This window comes from Nesoenas mayeri, assembly GCF_963082525.1.
Source record: "Nesoenas mayeri genome assembly, chromosome: 4".
Taxonomy (NCBI): Eukaryota; Metazoa; Chordata; class Aves; order Columbiformes; family Columbidae; genus Nesoenas; species Nesoenas mayeri.
Window position 1 is genome coordinate 76,352,600 of NC_137540.1, and position 23,155 is coordinate 76,375,754.

A 23,155-nucleotide genomic window follows, 5' to 3' on the forward strand; every position below is an offset into this window, starting at 1 on the left:
GCAGGAGGAGAGTGTGGGGGCAACTACGGGGGTTCCAGAACCCAGAGAAAGGGACCTGCCCACAGAGGTTCCTTCTTCTTCAGGAGAAACATGAGGAGGGAATTGTTGTCCCTGAGGGTGGTGAGAGCCTGGCCCAGGTGGCCAGAGAGGTGGTGGGTGAACCATCCCTGGAGACATCCCAGGCCAGGCTGGACGGGGCTCTGAGCAACCTGAGCTGGTGAACATGTCCCTGCTCGTGGCAGGGGGGGCACTGGGGGAGCTGGGAAGGTCCCTCCAACACAAACTGTTCTGTGATTCTATGATTGAGATCACTGGAGTGTCCAACAATGTGGCAGATGAATTCCCAGGTCGCTGGAGGAAGCTGGTCTTGCAGCTCGACAGCATCTCATCTTGCTTGTTCGTTTCTTTCTACTTTTAATTCCTGGATTTCTTCGCTAACCCACTCTTTCCACTGTGAAATACTTTTTTCCAAATGACACCAAATAGAAGAGCAGCTCAGCACGGCGCCCACCTGCCATCGTTTGAATGTACATGCGGTGAGAAGAGGATGGAGGCAACTGGAAGAGAAGGAGAAGTATAAGTTGGGGAATGACCTATTAGAGAGCAGCGTAGGGGAAAGGGACCTGGGGGTCCTGGGGACAGCAGGGTGACCATGAGCCAGCACTGGGCCCTTGTGGCCAGGAAGCCAATGGTACCTGGGGTGGGTTAGAAGGGGGTGGTCAGTAGGTCAGAGAGGTTCTCCTGCCCCTCTGCTCTGCCCTGGGGAGACCACACCTGGAATCTTGTGTCCAGTTGTGGCCCCTCAGTTCCAGCAGGACAGGGAACTGCTGGAGAGAGTCCAGCGCAGCCACCAAGATGCTGCAGGGAGTGGAGCATCTCCCGTGTGAGGAAAGGCTGAGGGAGCTGGGGCTCTGGAGCTGGACAAGAGGACACTGAGGGGGGACTCATTCCTGGGGATCAATATGGAAAGGGGCAGTGTCAGGAGGATGGAGCCAGGCTCTTCTGGTGACAACCAGTGACAAGACAAGGGGCAATGGGTGCAAACTGGAATACAGGAGGTTCCACTTAAATATGAGAAGCAACTTGGTGGTGGTGAGGGTGGCAGAGCCTGGCCCAGGCTGCCCAGGGGGTTGTGGAGTCTCCTTCTGTGCAGACATTCCAACCCGCCTGGACACCTTCCTGTGTAACCTCATCTGGGTGTTCCTGCTCCATGGGGGGATTGCACTGGATGAGCTTTCCAGGGCCTTTCAACCCCTGACACTCTGAGATTCTGTGATTCCATGAGCCAAGAGTGAGAGCGGGAAGCGGGTGAGGAAGCAGCGACGCCAGGAGATGTAACATCACAAAATAGAAAACCCCAAATAAACCACAATAAGAAGGAAAGAAATTCTGATGGTGGCATCACTCTAGTGAAATGGCAGGATGAGTCCTGAGTTTGGGAAGACCTCAGGTGCCACAGTAATTTGTAGACAGTGGTGATGACTGTTCATTTCAGCAGACACGGAGCGAGCGAGCAGTTGCAAAGGGAGACAGGATGTTGAACCGGCAGCCCCGGGTAACCCGCACACAAGCTGTATAAAGGCTGCTCAAGGTTTCTGACCAGTTACATTGATTTTTTAGGAAGTTTTGGAACAGTAGAGAAGTGCTAGAGGGCTGGAAAACACGAGTGAGAAGTCAGTAATTAAAAGGGAGAGTTTATAAAGCTCCATCAGGCTGCTGTCAGTCCCATAAAAATAATTATATGGTGTTTTATTAGTAGGAAATTAAGAGAACATAAAAGAGTTAATGTCAGACATCACTGTTTTAAGGGAAATAGAATCTGTCAGGCAAACTCAATATCATTTTTCAATGAGATTATGAGTTGGACACAGACGTTTTTGACGCGTTTGTGTTGGCGCAGCATGTTGATTTGATTAATAAATGAGAACAATAGAAATCGAGCGTGCTTGTGTCAGTGACGGGCAAGAATAAATAAACTTCTTGTGGACGAGCTTTCAAATGGTACAAAGTTTGTGTGGCAGCACATAATAAGGGCAAGTCCCAGACTGCTTGATCAGCCAGACACAAGCAATGAATATTCATGTGAAGGTGCCCAAATGCCATGTGTCCAGGGACAAAGGATGGAGATTTTCTTACAGAATGGAAAATTTTATCCCGGACAGCAGTGACCTGAACAGAATTGAAGGTGACGGTGGGTAATCAGTGAGACATCAGCTTCAGTGTCACCCTCTGGCCAACGGGAGCGGCCGATGGTACCTGCGGGGGTACCAACGCAGCGTTGAGGGGGAGCAGGTGGATTATGTGATATCCTATTTGTACTCGGTACTAAAGCCACTGTTCTGTCCACTTCTCGCACCCCCAGACTGAGGGAAATCTTGAAATATTGGGATTTTTGCAAAAAAAAAACCCAAACAGAGTGAAGGGCTCCAAGAACCCAGTCTGTTCAGCTGCTCAAACGAGGTTGGTTGATCCCAGACCTCAGGACCATATGTGGACACCAAGACCTCAGTCACAGCACACTTTTGGCTCTACCAGGCAAGGGTACAAAGTGATCCATGGTTGAAACTTGAAGCTGGAGGCCAGGTGGGATTTTTTATGGCCTCAAAACCAGCACTAAGTTTTCCTCTTAAAAATATGCTCAGGTTTCAGCACAGCTTTGGTTGACACACAGAAAATGCACGGTTGGTGCTCTCCTTAGAAGGTCCTCCTATGGGATAACAACATCACTCTCCCTCCCTATTTGATGTGAACATTTACGAACCTATGGAAATGTTTTTGGTGCTTTCCTCCCCAAGAGAAAACCACTATGTTTTGGTGGACACTTTAAAAAATGTATTTCTTTTTATTCCATTCAAAACCAAACATTTCTTTTTAGACACACTGTTGGACAGATGCCTCAGAGCATCTTCCCACCTGGCTCTGTGGAGGTTGAAGCTCTGTGGTCATGCACTGGTTTCCTCTTCTTGCTGAAGCGCTACATTGGTGAAAACAGCGGTTCTCATTCTTCTTACCGGTGTAGGAGAGGGAGACTAAAGTCAAGACTAAAGTCAACATCAGAATTCGGTCACTAATTGATTTCTAAGTTCCCATCTCTGTGCTCAATTCCCTTGTGCTGTAATCGAGTAGACCAAGCAGTGTGTTTCTACCAGAGAAAGCCAGGCCCTGTTTCCGAGAGCACTATTTGTGATAACACCGTTGCCTCACCGAGCCCTCAGCACTGAACTTGGCATTGCTGTAATTTGTAGCAGTTCTCATCCTGTAATTAAATCATTACAGATTTTTGCTGTTCGCCTGCTGGTGTTTAATCCTGTTTCTAAAGCTCAGCGGAGACAACGCAATAGTTACCGCTGTCTTCAGGAATATTGGCTGAGTCCCCAAACAGCACAAGCCCCTACTAATTTCAACAAAACCAGTCATTTTCATAGCTGCTAGCAGCGGTATCAATGGATTTTATGATGGAGCTGGGTGCGTATCGCACACCGAGCAGCACATTATGTATTTCCCGTAGCCACAGGTCGCTCATCTCAACGGTTTAAATCACAAATGATCTGCTCCTTGCTGGTGTTTTGCCGGGGGGATTGCGCCTGTGAACCGTGGTGCTGGAAACACCAGATTTCTGCCATGGAAACCCCACTCACCTGCAGCACTGGCCTCTGCAAGGCGTCCGATGCAGACCCAAAATTCACTGTTCTTCCTCCAAAGCAGCTCTGGGGAAAGGCAGCACCAGGCTGCTGGGCTCGGAAATCACCCTGCTAATTTCACCCGCTTTTCTTCCACCATCAACCCATCTCTTTGTTTCTTGGGTCCTCGGAAAGCTTCTACCAGATCTCCATGGTGACTGCCATCAGGGGACAGATTTCCCCGCTGGTGTTGACACATCCAAAGCGACATCCATCTGGTCTCGCGTGTTTGGCGACCAGAGGGACAATGTGCTAGAGCTGGTGAGCTTCACCTGAACAATGTTTCTGCCAGGCTCTCCTTGCCCCTCTCGTGTCGTTCCAGTGACGGTGCATCGTGTTTTGGGAAGTTCTCATTTAATTAAGTGATGATACAGGGATATACAGACCAGGAGCTTTCAACCTCTTAGTGAGGGAAGCCAGAGGTTTGCTCTTGGTCTGGGTCTGGCTCTTCATCCCCCCCATCCCTCTGGAGCGTGGGATCTCTGATAACGTGTGCCTGGGAACAGGACCTTTCCAGCATCGTTTTCACAACACAAAATAATAATGCTGATAACCAGCTGCTTGTAAGGAGGGAGCAGCACCAAGAGCTGCAGAATCAAGGAGACCTTGACATCTGAGGATGTTTCTGGAGCCCGGCGGTGTTTATTAGAGGAAGCTTTGCCGTGTCCTTGGACAAAGACACCTCTTGGGTTATGTGGCCGTTCAGCATCTGGTGGGACATTTTAGGATCAAGCAGAAAAGCAGGGAGATTTCTTTGGGACCACAGTCAATGGCACCTTTTCGGGGTGGGGGTGACATTGTTTATGGGGCTGAGGGACAGGACGGAGCAGATGGACAGGAGGTTCATCCCTCGTGGGCAGGGAGGTGGCTCCACTCAGGGCAGAGACACGGGTTGATTCCCACTGGGACCTCCCCTCATGGTGGGTGACAACGGTGTCACTGCCATGGGGCTGTGTTCCCTCAGGTTGAGGACACAAGGTCCCTGCTGTGTGGCTGTGTCCCCTCATGGTGGATGTCATGGCCATGGGACTGTGTCCTCTAAGGGGGGAGGACACGAGGATCCTGCTATAGGGCTGTGTCTGTCAGGGAGGTGTCACGGCCATGGGGCTGTGTTCCCTCAGGGGGATCCTGCCATGGGGCTGTGTCCCCTCGTTGTGGGTGTCATGCCATGGTGGCTGTGTCCCCTCACGGAAGAGAACACAGTGATCCTGCCATGGGGCTGTGCCTACAAGTAAGGCGTCAAAGCCATGAGGCTGTGTCCCTCAGGGAGGTGTTGAAACCACGGGGCCGTGTCCCCTCATGGAGAAGGACACAGGGATCCTGCCATGGGGCTGTGTCCGTCAGGGAGATGTCACGGACATGGGGCTGTGTCCCTTCATGGTGGGTGTCATAGCCAATAGGGCTGTGTCCCCTCAGCAGGGAAGACACAGAGTCACTGCCACACGATTGTGTCCCCTTATGGTGGGTTTCACAGCCATGGGGCTGTGTCCCCTTAGCGGGGAGGACATGAGAATCCTGCCATGGGGCTGTGTCCCTCAGGGAGGTGTTGAAGCCATGGGGCTATGTCATCTCATAGAGGAGGACATAGGGTCCCTGCCATGGGATTGTGTCCCCTCACGGTGGGTGTCCTGGCCATGGGGCTGTGTCCCCTCACGGTGAGTGTCCTGGCCATGGGGCTGTGACCCCTCAGTGGGGAAGACACAAGGTCACTGCCATGGAATTGTGTCCCCTTATAGTGGGTGTCATGGCCACGGGGCTGTGTCCCCTCACGGTGGGTGTCCTGGCCATGGGGCTTTGTCCCCTCAGTGGGGAAGACATAAGGTGACTGCCATGGAATTGTGTTCCCTTATGGTGGGTGTCACAGCCATGGGGCTGTGTCTCCTCACGGTGGGTGTCCTGGCCATGGGGCTGTGACCCCTCAGTGGGGAAGACACAAGGTCACTGCCATGGAATTGTGCCCCCTTATAGTGAGCATCCTGGCCATGGGGCTGTGACCCTCAGTGGGGAAAACACAAGGTCACTGCCATGGAATTGTGTCCCCTGATGGTGGGTGTCCTGGCCATGGGGCTGTGTCCCCTCACGGTGGGTGTCCTGGCCATGGGGCTGTGACCCCTCACGGTGAGTGTCCTGGCCATGGGGCTGCGTCCCCTCACGGTGGGTGTCCTGGCCATGGGGCTGTGTCCCCTCACGGTGGGTGTCCTGGCCATGGGGCTGCGTCCCCTCGGGGGCTCGGCAGCCGCTGCCCTGGCGGACACGTCCCCTCGGGGCAGGGGGAACAACAAGCCGCCTCCCCTCCCGCAGCCCGGGCCGCTCCAGGGGCCGCCCCCGGGGCCGCTCCCCGCCCCTCGTTGGCCGCGCCCGGGGCAGCGCCGGCGCAGCCGCGGCCGCTCCCGCTCCCCCCGCACTACATTTCCCGGCGTGCCGGGCAGGGCCGGGCCGCGCGGAGCGGGCGAGCCCCGGCGCTGGTGCTGCCCGGGGCGGGGAGAGCGGAGCCGGGCAGGGCAGGTGGGTCGGGCGCAGCCCCATGGAGCGGGGGAAGATGGCGGAGCTGGAGAGCCTGGAGACGGCGGCGGAGCATGAGCGGATCCTGCGGGAGATCGAGAGCACCGACACGGCCTGTATCGGCCCCACGCTCAGGTGCGGCCGGGGCGGGACGCGGGGCTGCGGGGCTCGGGCGGGCATCGCCTTTCCACCCGCCTTCCCAGAAACTCAGCGAAAAACGAGGAGGTTTTATTTATTATTATCGCTTCATAGTCATCTTCGGGAGGTGCCCGCACCCGCCTCGCTTCTCCCTGGCTCCGGGCCGGGCTGCCCGGGCGGGACGAACCCGCGGGCTGCGCCGGGTCCGGGGGTCCCGGGGCGGCCCCTCCTGCCCGCCCGGCGGCAGCTCCTGGCGGCTCCTCCGGCCTGAGCTGCTGCCCAGGCCCCGCATCCCCACACCCCGAGCTCCGGGGGTGCCCGTTGCCGCCTCCTAAATGGGAAAGGAGGGGATTTTCCTGCACCTTAGCTCGGAATCCATCAAACTTATCTTTGCTATATTCCTTAATTTCTGCCCATTTCACAAACGCCACGGCTGGTTGTGAATGGGCGCAGTGACCATCCTGACGATGATATGAGTTAATGCTTCTGTTTGCTTAATGGATCTTTTGTTCTTCTGTTGAGCATCTTTTCCCAGTGGTTCTTGCAATGCCCTTCAGCCGGGAGAGCCCTTTGGACGCAGCCCCGTTCCCCGCAGCGCTGCCCCTTTGCTTTGCCTTTTCTTTCCGCTCCCGTCTGCGAGTCTGGCTCTGTGGTTTCAGCCTTTTCGGTGTTTCTTTGTGGTGCCGTTAGGGCTTTGCAGTGGTGGGTTCTGCTGTGGTGTTATCTGAGAGATGGCTGGTTAACTGAAGGCTGTGTCTCAAAAGAAATCACCTGATTTTGGTAAAAAATACCATATTATTATGCACATATAAGTCTTGTTCTTGGTAAGCAGGCTGTACTGTCAGCATCGCTGTCCTGGTTGAAGCCATATAATGGATTTGGCAAAATAAGATGCTTCATCTTTTCTTCCCCCTCTTTAAAGTAAAAAAATGAATGACTTGCAGTGCTGAACACAGGTGTGCTCGTTATCCTCGGCAAGGCTGATGGTACAAATGCATGGAGGATATTTATAGCTCATTGTAACCACATTGATCAGGCCGAGAGGTGGGGAAAGACAGAGGTGTGTTACCAGAAATACTTGGCTCCAGGATCTAAATAGTTGCGTTATCGCAAACTTCAATTTGGCACTGAGGTTTGTTGCTTTTTGCGGTGGTAGGAGCGCGGTTCCCTTTTGCAGGGCAGCACCATCCAGACCAGCTGCTCCACATCAGCTGCTGAGCTGGAAATCATGATGCCAGGTGGGAGTATTTGGGTATAAACACACCTGGAACCTCCCATCCCATCCCACCCCCTCTTCATTTCAATAAGTTTTACAAAGTCATGGTTATCAGTGACTCAGGTGGCTGTCTTTAAAAATAAATTGGTTTCAGCTGTTTGACTTGCAGGGGAACAAAATTAAATTGGGAAAACTCTTCATTTGTAGAGCAATAGGGCTGTGGATTTTTCTTGCTGTAGGGTTGTCCGTTTGTTTAGCTGTTTTGACTTTATGGAATTTTCTTTGCATAGTTCTCCCATGGAAGCTCTAAAGGTAAACTGGACGGTAGGAGATGCTGGGAATTAGATATATTAACAAAACTGAAAAAACTGGTTTGAATGTCTGGGAGCTGCCGCGATGAAAAGTGTGGGTGTGTTTTTTCTTTCAATTTCGTAGAACTAAATGCAGCTGATCTTGTTTCTGGGTATTAAGGTTAGACGAGGAGTTGGGCTTAATGTCTGTCTTTGCATATCCACAAGAGAAACACTAATGAGCGTCTGGGGCAGAGAAAGGTTTGTGCTTCGCTAGAATTAACTGCTGCTTGATCAGGAGTGTTATTAATGATGTCCGTGTAAGCAATACCTGCTCTGAGGATTTTTCGAGTTGAAAGCAGACCAGCTCAGGGTAAACATGATGTGCTGCAGAGTCCGGAAAAGAAGATGATGGAAACTTTTAAAGAAAAGGTGACTCACTTCTTGTAGGCATCATGGAAGAAATATGTCCTCAGCAGCCAGGAAGAGAAGCGCTGAGCGCGGTGCAGGAGGAGGCTGGGCTGCCTGGCTCCTGTTTGCAGAATTGCGCTTTTATCAGCGCCTGCCTTGGCAGAGCGAGATATTCCAACTGCAGCCGCTCGCTTGTGGTCCCGCTGTGGTGCTCAAGGCTGAGTCGCCCTCATCAAAGGGTGACGGAAGGGTTAAGATGTTAAATTTAAGGTCCAACTAATTAATCTGTCTGGGTGGGTTTGTGTCCCACCCAGCAGGGAGAGAGTTTTCCATTAGAAAAATAGCAAGTGTAGTAATTCCTGCCCTGGGGCAGGGGAAGGATGAGAGGTCTTGAAGTCCCTTCCAGCCCTATTTTTCTGCTCCCTCCTCGCTGTGATTCTGGGTGTCAGCTCCATTGTGCCGGGCACTGTGCAGATGTGGGACCGAGCCTGTCCCTCCTCCAGGAGAAGGATTTTATTCTGAATATGAAAGGGGAGATGAGGGAACGCGGGAAGGCATTGCAGCGTCCTCGGTCCGTGCGATGAGCTGTGCCAGTCTCATGTCTTGCTGTGCCGGTGACTCCGATGCCGTCAAGGTCTCTTCTCTCTTTTATTAAACTTATTTTATTTTTATTATACCTGGCAGTGAGCGTCATTTTGTTGGAAGGAGAACACCAAGTTAGTGACTCTTTGTGGGGATCCCCTTGAGTCTGCGATGCTCCTGGAATCAAAAGAATCCTCTTCAGGATGCCTTTCCTGCTATTCAGCCTCTACTAATTATATCCATTGCTCCGAATTCCACTTCCTTCTGCTGTTTTAATTCCTCTTTTTTTTCTTTTCCTCCCGTGTTACATTTCTTGATTTTTTGCAGAGTATTTTTGGATCCCCTTTCTGTATCTGGGCTTCTAAGAACCACTTAATTCTGCAGGATCAGACAACCTTTTAGAGGAAAAGAAACTCTTGCTGAAAGCCGCCTCTCGACTGAGCTGTGACACCCGAGTGCTGTAATTTGTAATTCCCTCAATTGACCGATCAAGTCTGTAGCTTTGCAGTGAGCTTTCTGTCCTCTGCAGCTTTTTCTTCTTTAAGTGATGGGAAGCTGGTGGTGGACTTGGGATGGATTCTAATCAAAGCTACTCTGAGAAATGGGTCGTCCCTCCTTCTGTTATCTCATACATCATTTGTTGAGCGTTTGTCCCGAAATAGCTCACTTTTGATATGCGGAGATTACTTTATTGCGTGGCTGATGCGGTCTGTTGTCTGTGATTATTTTCTCCCCAGCTCTTTGTATAAAATGTCCTGCATATTCCTGGATTATAAATGATTGACTCAAGCTGGTACAGAATAAAAGCAGGAGAAATGGTGAGATTATCTCATATGACACCCCAGAAATGTGGGCTGTGCAGTTTCACCTCATTTCCCTGTGCTCATCAAAGGATGATTCCATGTGATTATCTGAATTGCTAATCACTTAAAAGGAGCTCTTGGTTGCAGTGGATGTTCTGCTGCCTTTCTTTGTGTGTCCTTTATCACCAGGTGTCTTCTCACAGTTAAAATACAGACTTGTGTTTTCAAGTCACTTTTTGGGTTTATGGCTCGAGCTCTGCAGGTCTGGCCTCTTGAAAAACCCTCTCCCTGCTCTCAAACTGCATTTGCAGATTGCCGAAACTGGTGAAAGGATGTTTAAACAGCATTCGGTAATGAAGAAAGCCCCGTCTGGCCACATAGCTGGAGTGACAGTAATCCTGCCGTCTCCTCGCCGCTTTAGATGCGGATAAAATGACATCGATGCCATCGCAGTCTCCTGCTTGCACCTTTCCTGCTTGCTCTTTTTTTGCCAGTGTTACAGCAGGAATTGTTAGTTAACAGGTTAGTTTCTTGGGTTGTTGGTAGCTGTGGATTGTGCTTCTCTTTGCCACGTCTGTACCTTTGCGTTGGTTCTGCAGCGCGAGTCGCTGGGAAGGATCACGATTTCCAAGTGATTGTTCTCTGTGCTGCCTGATTTCATCGCTGCTTGTTCTGCCAGCTTTTGTGTCATCTGCAAGCTATATAGGCGGTCTTATTTTTTTTCCTCCTCTTTTTAGGAATATATTTGCTTTCTAGAGTGTTCCTTAGTGGCCGGGATTAGATTGTCTCGCTTCTGTTGGGACTGGTACTTGCCTGTGTGCCAGTGGAAGTGTTGGATCTCAGACAGCAACGAATCATTCTGTCTGTGCTTTTATATCAAACTATATTCCTAACAGGAGTTTCCTATCTGTCTGCTAATTATGTGTGTTCAGAGAGATTACAGTGATTATCTGAGAATGAAATTGAGCACAATTGATAGGGTGGCATTTCTACTAAGCAGCTCTTGGCTGAGATTAAGGCAGACCTGTAATTAAGCTCAATTCCCTAAATCCTTTACCAACTCTTCCATGACTGTGTCTGGGATTAGTGTTGTTCTGACTGACCTGGAACTACCTGGTCGACCTGTTCATGGTGTTGTCAGCATGTTGTATTCATCCCCTGCATGAAACCTGCCCAGATTCATCTCAAAAAGAGGAGCCAGAGGTTTTCAATTACCTTATCTTCAATATTCTGGGTCTCCTGGCTTGAATGCTGGACAAATGATACTCTCATTTGGGACTGATGGATATAGCCAATCTCATCTCCCATAGGGACATCACCTTAAGTCCTTCCAGTATAAGCTGGGGAACAACCTATTAGAGAACAGTGTAGGGACTGGGGGTCCTGGGGACAGCAGGGTGACCATGAGCCAGCACTGGGCCCTTGTGGCCAGGAAGCCAATGGTACCTGGGGTGGGTTAGAAGGGGGTGGTCAGTAGGTCAGAGAGGTTCTCCTGCCCCTCTGCTCTGCCCTGGGGAGACCACACCTGCAATATTGTGTCCAGTTGTGGCCCCTCAGTTCAGTGAGTTGGTGCAACCAGATACTAATGTGCTTGTCACTCCTAGTCCATCATTTTGGGCATTAACTTGGTGAAGCTGCCTGCAGTTTGCCCCAGTGGTGGGGGGTCTGGAGCACAAGTGTGATGGAGCGGCTGAGGGACCTGGGGGGTTCAGCTGGAGAACAGGAGCTGAGGGGAGACCTTCTGATCTCTGAACTGCCTGAAAGGAGCTTGGAGCCAGCGGGGTCAGGCTCTGCTCCTCAGGAACAAGCGCCAGGGAGCGCCAAGTTGTGCCAGGGGAGGTTGAGGTTGGATGTGGGGACCAATTTCTTCCCCAAAGGGCTGTGGGGCATTGGAACAGGCTGCCCAGGGCAGTGCTGGAGTCACCATCCCTGGAGGGCTGGACAGACAGACATGAGGTTCTCAGGACATGGGGCAGGGCCAGGGCTGGGTTATAGTAGAACTCTATGATCTTGAGGTTCTCTTCCAACCAAAATTATTCTGTGATTAATTTTTGTGGCTTCCCAGTGTCTGGACTGGCACAAGGTATGCGTTTACCATCTATGAACTTGGACGTGTCCTCCTTCCTTGCAGTTCCCTCAGCTGGTAGGAGACTCTTCTACTTGGCTGGGCAGTGTAACTGGTTTGCAGTGGGTGGGATGAGCATGGAAACCATGACATGGGAAGGAGCAGCAGTTGGAGTCTTCTGGATTGGGTGTGAAGAACGAGGGCTGCCCAGACTGGTCCTGGTCTCTGCCTTGGTGGGTGAGATGAGGATAACGATCTGCGTTACAGATGTGAAGGGTGATGACAGACGTCATCTTCCAAGGCTGAATACTGTGAGAATTTACATATAATAGAGCTATAACTATATTGAATTTTCCTGACTTTGCACCCTTTATCTCTACCAGTCCCGTCTCTACAAGTCCCATCCCTGGCTTTACATATAGTGATTCCTGAAATGCCAACTGCCAGCAAAGCGACGTTGTGCAGAAATAGTGCAGACCGTCTGGACACCAAGTGTTGCCCACAGAGTTGCTCAGGAAGCTGCTTGTAACAACTGTAAATTGTCTGTTAATGAAAACCTCGCAGGATCTTTTAAAGCATCTTTCAGCCCATCTCCTGCCACCCAGACAGGGAAACTGCAGCATCCTGAAAACGAGTCGGGCCTCTGCTCATATGTATGTAATTAAGCATCTTTTAAAAAAGACAGTTCATTGCAATACTGCTTGAATTATATTAGCATTTCCTTCTGGTCAGGCTCGTGCTGCCCAGCTCCAAGTCTTCTGTTGCAAAGCAAAAAAAGAGCAGCAACTTCTCCTGTGAAATAATCTGGTATCAGCATTAATGGTCTGTCAGGAGTTGCACTGGTCTGGCTTAATGAGCGGAGCATCGGTGGTCTCTGCCTGCAGGTACGCTTGGTTTAATTATCTCAGGTTTTATGGCTACCTTCTCATTTGCAGCCCTAAGGTTCCGCAAACGCCTTTGAGACTGTGAATCCTTCTAATTCATACAACTCTCTTTATTTCAGTCTGCGCCTTGATGCGGTTTGAGTGGAACAGCTTGCGAGAACGTACCGCTCGATTATTTATAGCTTGTGTTTTCTTGGGTTTTCTCACAGAAGTACATCTCTTTCTGTGATTTAATGAATCGCTGGCAAAGGACAGATTATCCAGGGATGTGGTCGTGCGTTTGGCTCGCGGAACCTCCCAGCGTTTATTTTCCTGCTCCCCCTCCGAGCATCTTGTCGGCAATAGTGGTGTGCAATGGTGGTAAAGCTAATGGGGATATTTCTCTCGAGTCTTTGGGGAAAGCTGCTCTACTCGTCTGTCTCTGTGTCTTCTGGCGCTGTCGCTGTGTGTGACTTCGCAGTATTTTATCTGGAGCTGGCAGCCCAGGTCGTTTTGGAGCTCTGTGCTATCACAGTATGTTTGGGATTGGAAGGGACCTCAAAAGATCATCCAGTCCAATCCCCCATGTCCTGCCCGTGGAGAACCGTAGAGAAGCAGTGTCACAGCTTGGGAACTCGGGCCATTGACCATCTGTGGGCAGAGTCCTGTGGGGTTTAACTGCAATCCAGCTGTCTTTTCTGATAGTGCTTTTAGTGGTTTGAAGGATTTCCATCTGTTTTTAAATAAAAAGGACACTTATTCCATGCCTGCGCAAGCCCAATAATACTGACTTTCCAAATCCTTTTTTTCCCAAAGGGAAGCACAACCTTTGAGAAAAAACTGAAACGACCGGGATTGCTTAATCTAGAGAAGCCAAGCTGGGCTTGCAATTCTTTTTCAGATATAGAACAGGCTGTTAAGATGAGGAAAAGCTCTTGTGTCACAACGGTGCACAGGCTGGGATCTGAGCCGCGGTTGCATCAGTGGGGATTTGGGATAGATGGAAGCGCTTTCTAACTAATAGTGGAGAGAAAATAATGAAATGATGAAGAAATGAAGCTTTTGTTCTTCATGGTTGTATCCCTGGGGGTGGTGAGGGGTGGGAGCAAATCCAGACACGCGCTTTGGGGGTCTCGCAATCTGCACGTTGGAGACTTTTCGGCACAGTTTGTACCAGCGTTTCTCTGTTCAGGAGCTTCCCGGGGATCTTTTCTCCACATCGGTCTCGTCGATATTTTAATCTTGTTTAATTCCCCTTGTTAACCAGTCTGGCTCCTTCAAAGAACACCAGTGACCAAGATGTGCGAATCCCACCCAAAGAAGCCGTTGTCTCCTTTGCTGTATTGCACTTTACGTGTTTGCTGGCTATTTAATAAAAGAGACTTGTGCATTGCCCAGGCATGTTCGGTGCTCTGAATCTTGCACTAAATCACATCAAAATGTTTTACAGTGAGGAGTTCCGCTGTTTAATTGTGTGTTGTGTGTTCCTTTAGGGTTTAAAATTGGGTTTTTTACTAGGACAAGGTCTAGGCTGTCGCAAAGGACTATGAGGAATAGTAAGTCATGGTGGTTTCTGCCTTCCAAGATGAAGGTTCTTAATTCATTCTCTTCTCCTGGTAAAGCTTTTTAAATTGCTCATTATCCCCGTTGCTTTCCTTGGTATCATTTCTCACGCAAGCATCCCCTTTCCGTGATGATGCTGGAGGGATCAGAGCTGCACATTGTGATCGAGATGCAGATTCACGGCTCGATGTGTCAAGTGGCACAGGGATGTTTTCTGCTTTGCTTTTCCTCCTTTTTCTTGCCGTCTCTGTGGTCTGAGCCGACACTTCTGACACTTCAGCCACCGTGTGCTGGTGTCTCCTGTGGCGGGAGTTAATTTGGAGCCTGTCGGTGTATTAAAAGGAGTTTTTCCCGTTCCTCCCCTGCGAGTGTCCTGCTGTTCGCTGCCCACACTGAGCTGTCACTTTGTCACCTGATCCTCGGCGTTGCAAGATCCTTTGCAGCTTTTTGCTTTGGAGTTAATCCAGCCGAATAGTTCCGTGTCCTCTGCAAAGTGTCATCTTGACGTTCGCCCCTTCTTGTTCAGCTGTAAAACCCGCTGAACCAAAGCGACATCAACCCTTTATTTTTTTCCCTTTGAATTTTCACAATGTTTTTAACACTCCACCGCGTTCAGTTGACCAGATTCCCCTTGTTAACCAGTCTGGCTCCTTCAAAGAACACCAGTGACCAAGATGTGCGAATCCCACCCAAAGAAGCCGTTGTCTCCTTTGCTGTATTGCACTTTACATGTTTGCTGGCTATTTAATAAAAGAGACTTGTGCATTGCCCAGGCATGTTCGGTGCTCTGAATCTTGCACTAAAGAAATTGGTATCGTGTTTTCCATCCTCCACTTCTCTTGCATTAACTACAATATTAGGATATTGTTGACAGAATGATCACGGCTTGGCAGTTTTATTGAATGCACCTCAGTGTCGTTGTGCAAAACCAACTTTGTTTTACTGAGGTGGTCTAAACATCTATGAACCTCCTCGCTCTGGCAGGTTTCCTGCTGCTGAGGTTTGAAGAAGTTACTGGTTTTTAATATATTAAGATGTCACATGTCTTTATTTGCATAGATTATTTTGCATGCACACTTAGCTTATTGCGATTTGCGCTCTTTTAATTTCCAAAGTTGGAAGATTTTACTGTTGTTCTGTGAAAGTCCCTTGTGCTGCTGTTTAACCGTGGTGTGTTGTGTGTTTAAAGCCTTTTTTATAGTGAATATACTGCTGCCTTAGCACATAAATATGTCTTTTAAGCAGTTTCATTGCCACCCACAAGCATTTAATACTTCAAGCTTTTCCTTTTGAGTGTCCTTTTTGGGTAGGGAAGAAATGAAGCAGCACGCTGGTTTTCTTCTTTGTAGTCGCATGCGACAGTGACCGTTTTCTTCTTGTTCCCACAAAGGTGCTTGGTTTGGGTGTTTTTACCCCAAATGTTGCAGAGAGCCTGTCATTAGGGACATGGTTTAGTGCTAGAGTTAGGTTGTGGTTGGACTCAATGATCTTGAGAGTCTTTTCCAACCAGAATGATTCTCTGATTAATCCTCCAGCCCTTTGAAGTACTTGCTTCTGGAGGTTGACCTGACTCTTTGCTCACAAAACCCTTTGGCAAACCTAAACCTTTAATCTTGGCACGGCTCCTTTATTGACCTACAGAGCATCTTGTCTGAAGGGTTTGAAAAGCGGAGTTGGTAGAGGGTTGGGAAGGTTGACCTTGTGGTGGGGACTGGAGTGGAGGAGGTGGCTTCTAGAAGTCCCTTCCCTGGGAATCAATGGGGAGCTTAGCTTGGCCTCCCTTGATCTGTCTGGTCATGGTGTCCAAGTTTCTGGGGAGAGTTTGTCCTGCTTTTGCTGGATTTGAGGAGTCACCAGAACTGGTCTCAAGAGAGCGCTGCCACTGGAGCGGTTCCTTCAGAGCAACCAATTGTTCTGCTGGCTGCCATCTTCTCAAAGTGGTCCCACCTCCAATGAGCCGTAGAGGACCAACCACAGCTTCTAGAAAAATCTGAAGGTTCCAAGCTTCTTGATTTCCCATGGCTGTGCCTTAGGAAGTAACATCCTTTGATAGAACTTGTAGACATGGTTTTAAATTATCATAAAGAATGGTGTCTTTGCAACACCCAGCCTATTTCCCAGGTGCCACCTGTCTTGCAGAAGTGAGGATATGCGGTGCTCCTGTCTGCTGGAATTTCCTCTCTCTGCTTCCAAATCAGTTTTGGTTTGGAAATATCAGTGTACAGATAATTAGCTGTTCTGCTGGGTTGGCCTTAGGGCTGGCAGTTTGCTCAGGCAAGACACACACATTGGTTCCTGCTCTTTCCATCACTTGGACACAAAGGAGCTGAGTGGCTTTAGCTGGGGCAGAACAGCAGGTGAGCAAACCCTCTGTTTCTGCTGCTTGTCCACTGTAAATCTGAAGAAAGCTGAGGATGAGGTCAGTTATAACCCTGCTTTTTGGGTGAACTGGTGCCTTTGGGCTTTAAAACTACAAATGGCAGCGATGGGAAGGTTCAAATCTGCAAAGATGACTTTTCTTCCCCAAATCCCCGAGACACATCAGGCTCTTGTTGAACAAGCTGTATTTTGACCTGTTTCTTTAATAATTTCTTTCTAGCATGAACATCCAGTGGATTGTGAGTGGAGCACGTGAGATGAACAGCACCCTGTGCTCGGGCAGAAGCTTTTCGAGGTGCTCTGGACGGTGATGTGACCTGCCCGATGTCCTGGTGTCGGAGCAGGGCTGTCACAGGGCTGATGGCACTCTGGCTGTGGTGACATGTTGATAACAGAGCTGCCAGCGTGTCCTTGCGTGCCCCAGCTGGGCGAGGAGGAGCCCTGGGGATCTGCCCTTGGGTGTATTAATAGATGAGGATTTAGCTCAACTATTGTGTTGAGCTGTGCCTTGGGTGTCCTTGACTCATCCTTAGCCGCTGTCCTAGTAAAATTAAGTATTTCTTATCCTCTTGGAAATCCAGAACTGACACACAAGGGACAGAAACCTTCTTGAGTTCAGGTGTCCCTACGGTTGTTGCTGCTCGATTTGGGGATGCTGTAGTTCACTCTTCATGCCAAGAGGACAAAGGTGCTGGTAGAGCTGCAATAACCTCGTCCCTCCACTGCACCCTCTACCTGGCCCAGCCTGATTCATACACATCCCGGCAAGTTTGCTTTTTTTTCCCATCTTGGCACCAAAATAATTCCTTTTCTCCTTTTCTGCGACAAATAAAGCTCCAGACTCTCTCCCCACCTCTGCGGATGTCGGGGCCAAGGACGTGGACACGGCGGATCAGGGTGTGTGGCTGCAAGCAATGCTGGACTCTGTGGTTGCTTTCCGAGTTGTGAGCAAACAAATTCTCCTCCTTACAATCTGTCAGTGATGTGAAGACATTCGCCAGGCCTTCCAGAAAAGGTTCAATGAGAAGTTTGTGTGGTTTTGTGTCTCTTTTATGTCTCTTTTTTGTCCTATGGCGGTCCGAAAGGAGCACAAAGGGAAAGGATGAGTGTAAGGAAATCTTTTTCCCCTCTCTGCTGAGTAGTGAAGAGCTCCAAAGAAAGATAAGAGGCTGGAAATGTTGGGGCAGCTCTTGGCAGTGGTTTGGGTCATGGACATGGCTGTGAATTTCCTGACTAGTAGATATAATCTCCTGGAAGATGGTACCTGTTAACAGAATATTTTCTGAGTATCACCCTTCTGAAGCCAGCCTTTGCTTTCCTTCTGCGTGGATGGTTATTGGGAGCTAGAGAGAGAAGATGGTTGAACCATCTCATGAATCCATTTCTTTCTTTCTCTGTCCAGAGAGAACTGGACACCAGAAGATTGTAATCCGATTTTGTTAGAGAAACTGTACCCCTTTTGAAAGGCTGTTAAATATATTGGTATCATTCTCAGCTTGCCTTTTCATGGCATTAATCGATGCTTCCTTTACGAGCTGGGTGACACGTCTGGATGTGGAGAAGACAACTAGAGCTGGTGCCCTGCGGTGGGAGCCCTTGGAGGACACAGTGCCCATGATGTGGTGATCACTGCGTGTCAGACCGACGTGTTTGGTGGGAAGAGCTGGTGTGGGTCATGGGATGTCAGGTGAACAGGGGCTGGTCTTGGGGTGGGAATGGAGAAGTCAGAGTGTATTTACCTGTGGTCTCGGCTTAGAAACCAACCTTGTGAGATTTTCCTGCATGAGATGTTGCTTTTGATATGAATAGAAACTCCATGCTCAGTGTCATTGGTGAGGATGTATGGTCCTAGATTGACCCCTTAAGCTCACGGACTTCATTGTTAATCACTCTTCAAAAGGAGCCTGGAGATCAACTCACTGTGAATTCTTTGTGAATCTTCTCTCAAATCAGAGAGTTTTTCTTTGTTCAAAAAAACACTTGCAGACACTTTCTCTGTGGCTTTAGGGTGAAGGAAAATATATTTGTGGGGCTCTTTAAACGTTACAATTGCTTTCCTGTGCCGCAGGAAAGATGCGGGACTGAGAACATGTTCCACCAGAGCCAAAGACCCCAACTGGGGACTGAGAACCCGGCTGTGTTGTGCGCTGTTGTAAGGATGGTCTCTGTTCTGATTGACTGTTACTCTTTGGTGTATTGTGATTTTTCCTGCCTACTTTTATGTATTTTTAAGCTTAACAACACCCTTTTGAAGCACTGGAAGTACGTTTAATTGATAGGTGATGTCCATGAAACGTCTGTGTCCTCTCATGAAGAGCTGAGATCAGACTTGTCCTGGTGTTTGACCAAATAACTGCCGCTGAAGGATCTTTCCTGGAGGGAGAGTCTGGGAATATCAGATGATGTCTTTGTGGAACACATGTTTTCCTTGTTTCTTTCCAGAAAGGCTGGCCCAGGTATATGGACATCTACACATCTGGCAGCGTTTTGGGGTACTAACTGTCCATGCTGCACTTGGCATCTTTCGCCTCTGAAAAGAATACTTGGTGGATGGTTCACCAGTTTTCTCCCTCCTGTTCTCAATAATCCAGGTGCTGCTATCACACTTTTATTCGAAAGAGTTCATAAATGTCTTAGCAACTTAGGAATTTAAAGCCAGAACTCAAACTCAAGTTAAAACGCTGTTGCTTCTGGCTTGCACCTTGTAGCCCAATGCAACCTGGAAATGGAATCAATCTTCCAGTTTTAGGTGGAATCCATCGAATATTTGATGGTTTGCATTTAAGGAAAAGCTCTGAGGTTTCTCCAGCACTTAGGTACTGCCCTTCCACTACAGAAAACTCCTCTCTGTCCTCTTGTTGTCCCCAAACCAGGGTTCTTGACCCCATGTAAATGCAGATGAGCCAAATTGTAGCACATGAGGATGAGATCTTGTTTATAAGAGAGTTGTGCAAGTCTGGGTGCTGGAACAAAGCCAGCATGCCAGAAAGAAAAGTAACAGCCATTATATATAAAGTCTTATCACCCTTGGGGAAGTCCTAAAGAGCCAATTGGCTACACATTTGCATATTGGTTGCATAATCACTTTAATGCATAATGAGCAGCGTTCAGCTGAAGGTTGCTTTATCCAACAGTCTTGAGATGTGTATTAAAACAAGACTCAACTAATTGTTCAGGCTTCGAAACGTCTGAAGCTGCAAGGTCAGGAGTCTGTGGTTTCTGATTAGGTGGTTTGCAAATCACCCTTATCTTGGTTAGAGGAGCAGACTGGGGAGGCCCCTTCAACCCAAACTATCCTGTGATTCTATACAACAAAGCAACAGAGGTTAAAGCCACGTAGTGCTGGGTTATCCTCGCCATTGCTCTTCTGAATTGGTAGCACAGCACGTTGTGGTCTTGGTAATATGTCTTTTGTTTTGTGGTGCGAGCTGGAAATGCTGTAGCTGGTTTAGGAAATATGTTGTATTGGCCCAAGTAAATGGGGATGTTTATGTTCTGGATAACTAATTTGGGGTCTTCACGAGTGTGGATTTGTCTTGTAGTCCCTGGCAATCTGTGGCATCCTCTGGTAACCGCAAATGTGTGCTGCAGTGGCCGAGACAGGCACAGGCAGCATAAAAACAATAAATAATTGATAGAAATGTTTATTTTATTTGTAAAGCCACGTAGGGTTTGGGACCATGCGCTACTAACAGGTAGATGGTTCATCCCTGTCCACCTACTCCCACCCACTAGTGGGGGTGGTGAAATCATGTTGTTACCAACAAGGCTTTAATTCTGAATTGATCTCTTGACAAAAAAACTCCACCAAACCAACTTCTTTCTATCTACTCTGTCATATGTTGGTCCTTCTTGTTTGCATCTTGGTTGGGAAGCAGCACTAAAAATGAAGGTGTTTTGCTTTTGTGGGTGTGTGGCAGAATGCAAACCCCCCTCTCCCCCTCCCTCCTTCAGCATGGAAGGAGTGGGCACATCTCCCTCTCTCTGGGCTACTTGAGGCCAACAGCTTCTTTTGTTTGGCCCCAGAGCCATTAGGAGAAGGGAGTGGCGAGGCCCCAGGGAGCCGCTGGGCACCTGCGGCCACTGTGGGGGATGTTTGGAGGCTCCAGGGGCGCCCACAGACAGTGTGGAGGTGCAGAGAAGCTTCTGGAATGCCCAGTCAGAGCTGATCAGCCAATAGAAACCCGGGATTCTCATCGAGACTCCGCCCATTGTCACGTGTCTCTCGGAGCACGAGCGAGATGCTGCCGCCGAGACCCCGCGGGCTGGAGACGCGCTCGCCTCGCCGCCGCGGGGTGAGTGAAACCCTCGCAGGATTGCGAGTGTATTTACACTTTCCGTGCACATTTGAACGTGTAACTTTCCGTGCTCAACACGAGCACGTGTATCAATTATTTCCTCGCACAATCGCGGGTGTATATTCCTCCCGTGCTTCCACACAAGCAAGTGTAACGTTTGTATATTCCTCCCATGCACGTTTGCACGTGTAAGTAAATTAACCCTTGCAGGATTGCAAGTGGATTATAAATTTACCCTCACAGAATCGCGAGTGTACATTTTCCGTACTCACTACGAGTACGTGTATCTCTTTAAAATAATCCCACACCGTTTTTAGGCAGGTGTGTTCTCTGGGACTCAGGGCCGGCTCCAGCATCGTTTTGGTGAAGCCATGTGCATGCACTGTGTGGGCAGCCTGTTGTATTAATTGCTGCCCGTTAATAATGTTCCTCAACTGATATCCAAACCTTTATTTGAGTCACTTTGCAGTGCTAAACCCTGTTTCTCACCGGTTTAATACAAGTTGCTTTAGACCCTGTTGTCCCTTAAACGAACCTCGGGGTGTCTCCGTGACAGGGTGTTGTGGCACGAATGGTCCCGTGCAGCCAAACTTGTGTGCGCTTTATTATTATGCTCCAAAATAGGTGCTGGAAGGGAACTCGGTAGCTGACACATCCAGGGGTGCAGTGAATTATGTCAGGGCTGGGGTTTTATAAAAGCCTCGAATACTGTTGTGCGGCTTAAGGGGAGTTAACTCCTTTGCCACCAATCATTGTAATAGGGGAAAAAAAACCACTAGTTTTTTTATTATCATTTTATGGACCTGCTGCCCGTTTATTTGTTTGCGCTTAATTTGTCCATTTGCTTGATTTTTATTTTTTGTTAAACTAAATTTATGGAAGTCTTAATAACCCAATTTTCTCTCCTGGGCAGCGCGATCTAATTAAATTCCTCTCCAATTCTCCCAAATAGTAGAAATACGTGCAAAATAACCTTGAGTTTGAGTTAGTTTTGTTATTTTCCTTAAAGCCGTTTGTCTATTGGAGCCATAGGTGAGGGCGAACGCTGGCTTTCTAAAAACTAGATCCAAAGTGCTGCGAAATACCCTGTAGCTGTGATGCAAAGTGCAGCTTTAGTTGGATTTCGGGCTCATTTCTTCACCTTGTGCTGAACCAGATGCAGAGATCCTTCCAGAAGGGCAAGATATTAGTCTTGCAGGTTAAAGCCATGATCACAGTTAGTTTTTCTTAAACAATTTTAGTGCTGATGCTCAAATCTGAGCCTGTTACAGTTTTGTTTCATGTGTAATATGCAGGATGCTCAGAGTCTGAGATCAGCTAATCCAGGTTGAACTCATTGGGCAGTGCTTTCATTTTTATTGGGAAGTATAAGCAACAATAATAAATGACAATTGAATTAGAGGGGTGAAATATGAGGGACATGGGTGCTGAAGTGCCTGTTATGCTCCCCGACTGTGCTCAAAATCCTTAATCTTTAAGAGGTAATAATAAAACCATATTTAATTACAACGTGGATAAAACTGCAACTTAGAGGCCGCAGGCGGCGTTGAGGACAGAAAAATAAATGGAAGCTGGAAATAAAAGCAGGAAGTTCAAGTTGAGATTCGACCTGGCTCGACCCAAGCGGCGGTTATGTGAAAAATAACCTGCCTTTGAGCGCCTGGCGGCGTACGTGAAAATAAAGCTGCTTGTCAAGGGGAGTATTTAATGCAAAACAAAGAGCCCTGGTGGGAACAGAGTGCTTGAAAGGCTCTGCCAGTGGAAGTTTTTTGTAGAAATGCAGTTGATTTTGTGCTCGCACCCTTGGTTTTTGCAGCTAGTGGTATGAAGTGGGTCTGAGGATGGACCCGCTGGGGCTCAGTGTGCTCAGATCTCTGGCATGATTCCCTGGGGTGGAGAGAACCGGAGGAGAAGGGAAATCAATGCTGAGAGATGGGATGGGGGTAGGAGAGCGGTCATGAAATCATTTGGGTTGAAGGGACCTTCCCAGCTCCCCCAGTGCCCCCCCTGCCATGACAGGGACATCTTCACCAGCTCAGGTTGCTCAGAGCCCCGTCCAGCCTGGCCTGGGATGTCTCCAGGGATGGTTCATCCACCACCTCTCTGGCCAAACTGTCCAGGGAAAGGAAACATGGACCTGCTGGAAAGGGGCCAGAGGAGCCCCAGAAGTGACCCGAGGCTGGAACAGCTCTGCTGGGGACAGGCTGAGAGAGTTGGGGTGTTCAGCTGGAGAAGAGAAGCTCCGGAGAGACCTTAGTGTGGCCTCTGGTACGTAAAGGGACCTACAGGAATGCTGGAGAGGGACTCTTTACAAGGGCCTGTTGTGATAGGATGGGGGGTAATGGTTTAAAATTAAGGGAGGGAG

The 23,155-nt window shown here is 48.9% G+C and overlaps 1 protein-coding gene across 2 annotated transcripts in view; it reads left to right on the forward strand.

The window, feature by feature from the left end:
- Positions 1-6,204: 6,204 nt before the first annotated feature.
- The window catches only part of EXOC6B (exocyst complex component 6B), a gene marked incomplete at both ends in the record, with an annotated part of 314,229 nt that continues 297,278 nt past the window's right edge, over positions 6,205-23,155 (forward strand). For both annotated transcript variants that reach the window (XM_080344137.1, XM_080344138.1), the window contains one exon: positions 6,205-6,317. In XM_080344137.1, the coding sequence (XP_080200263.1) occupies positions 6,205-6,317 (113 nt within the window). The remainder of the gene's footprint in view (positions 6,318-23,155) is intronic.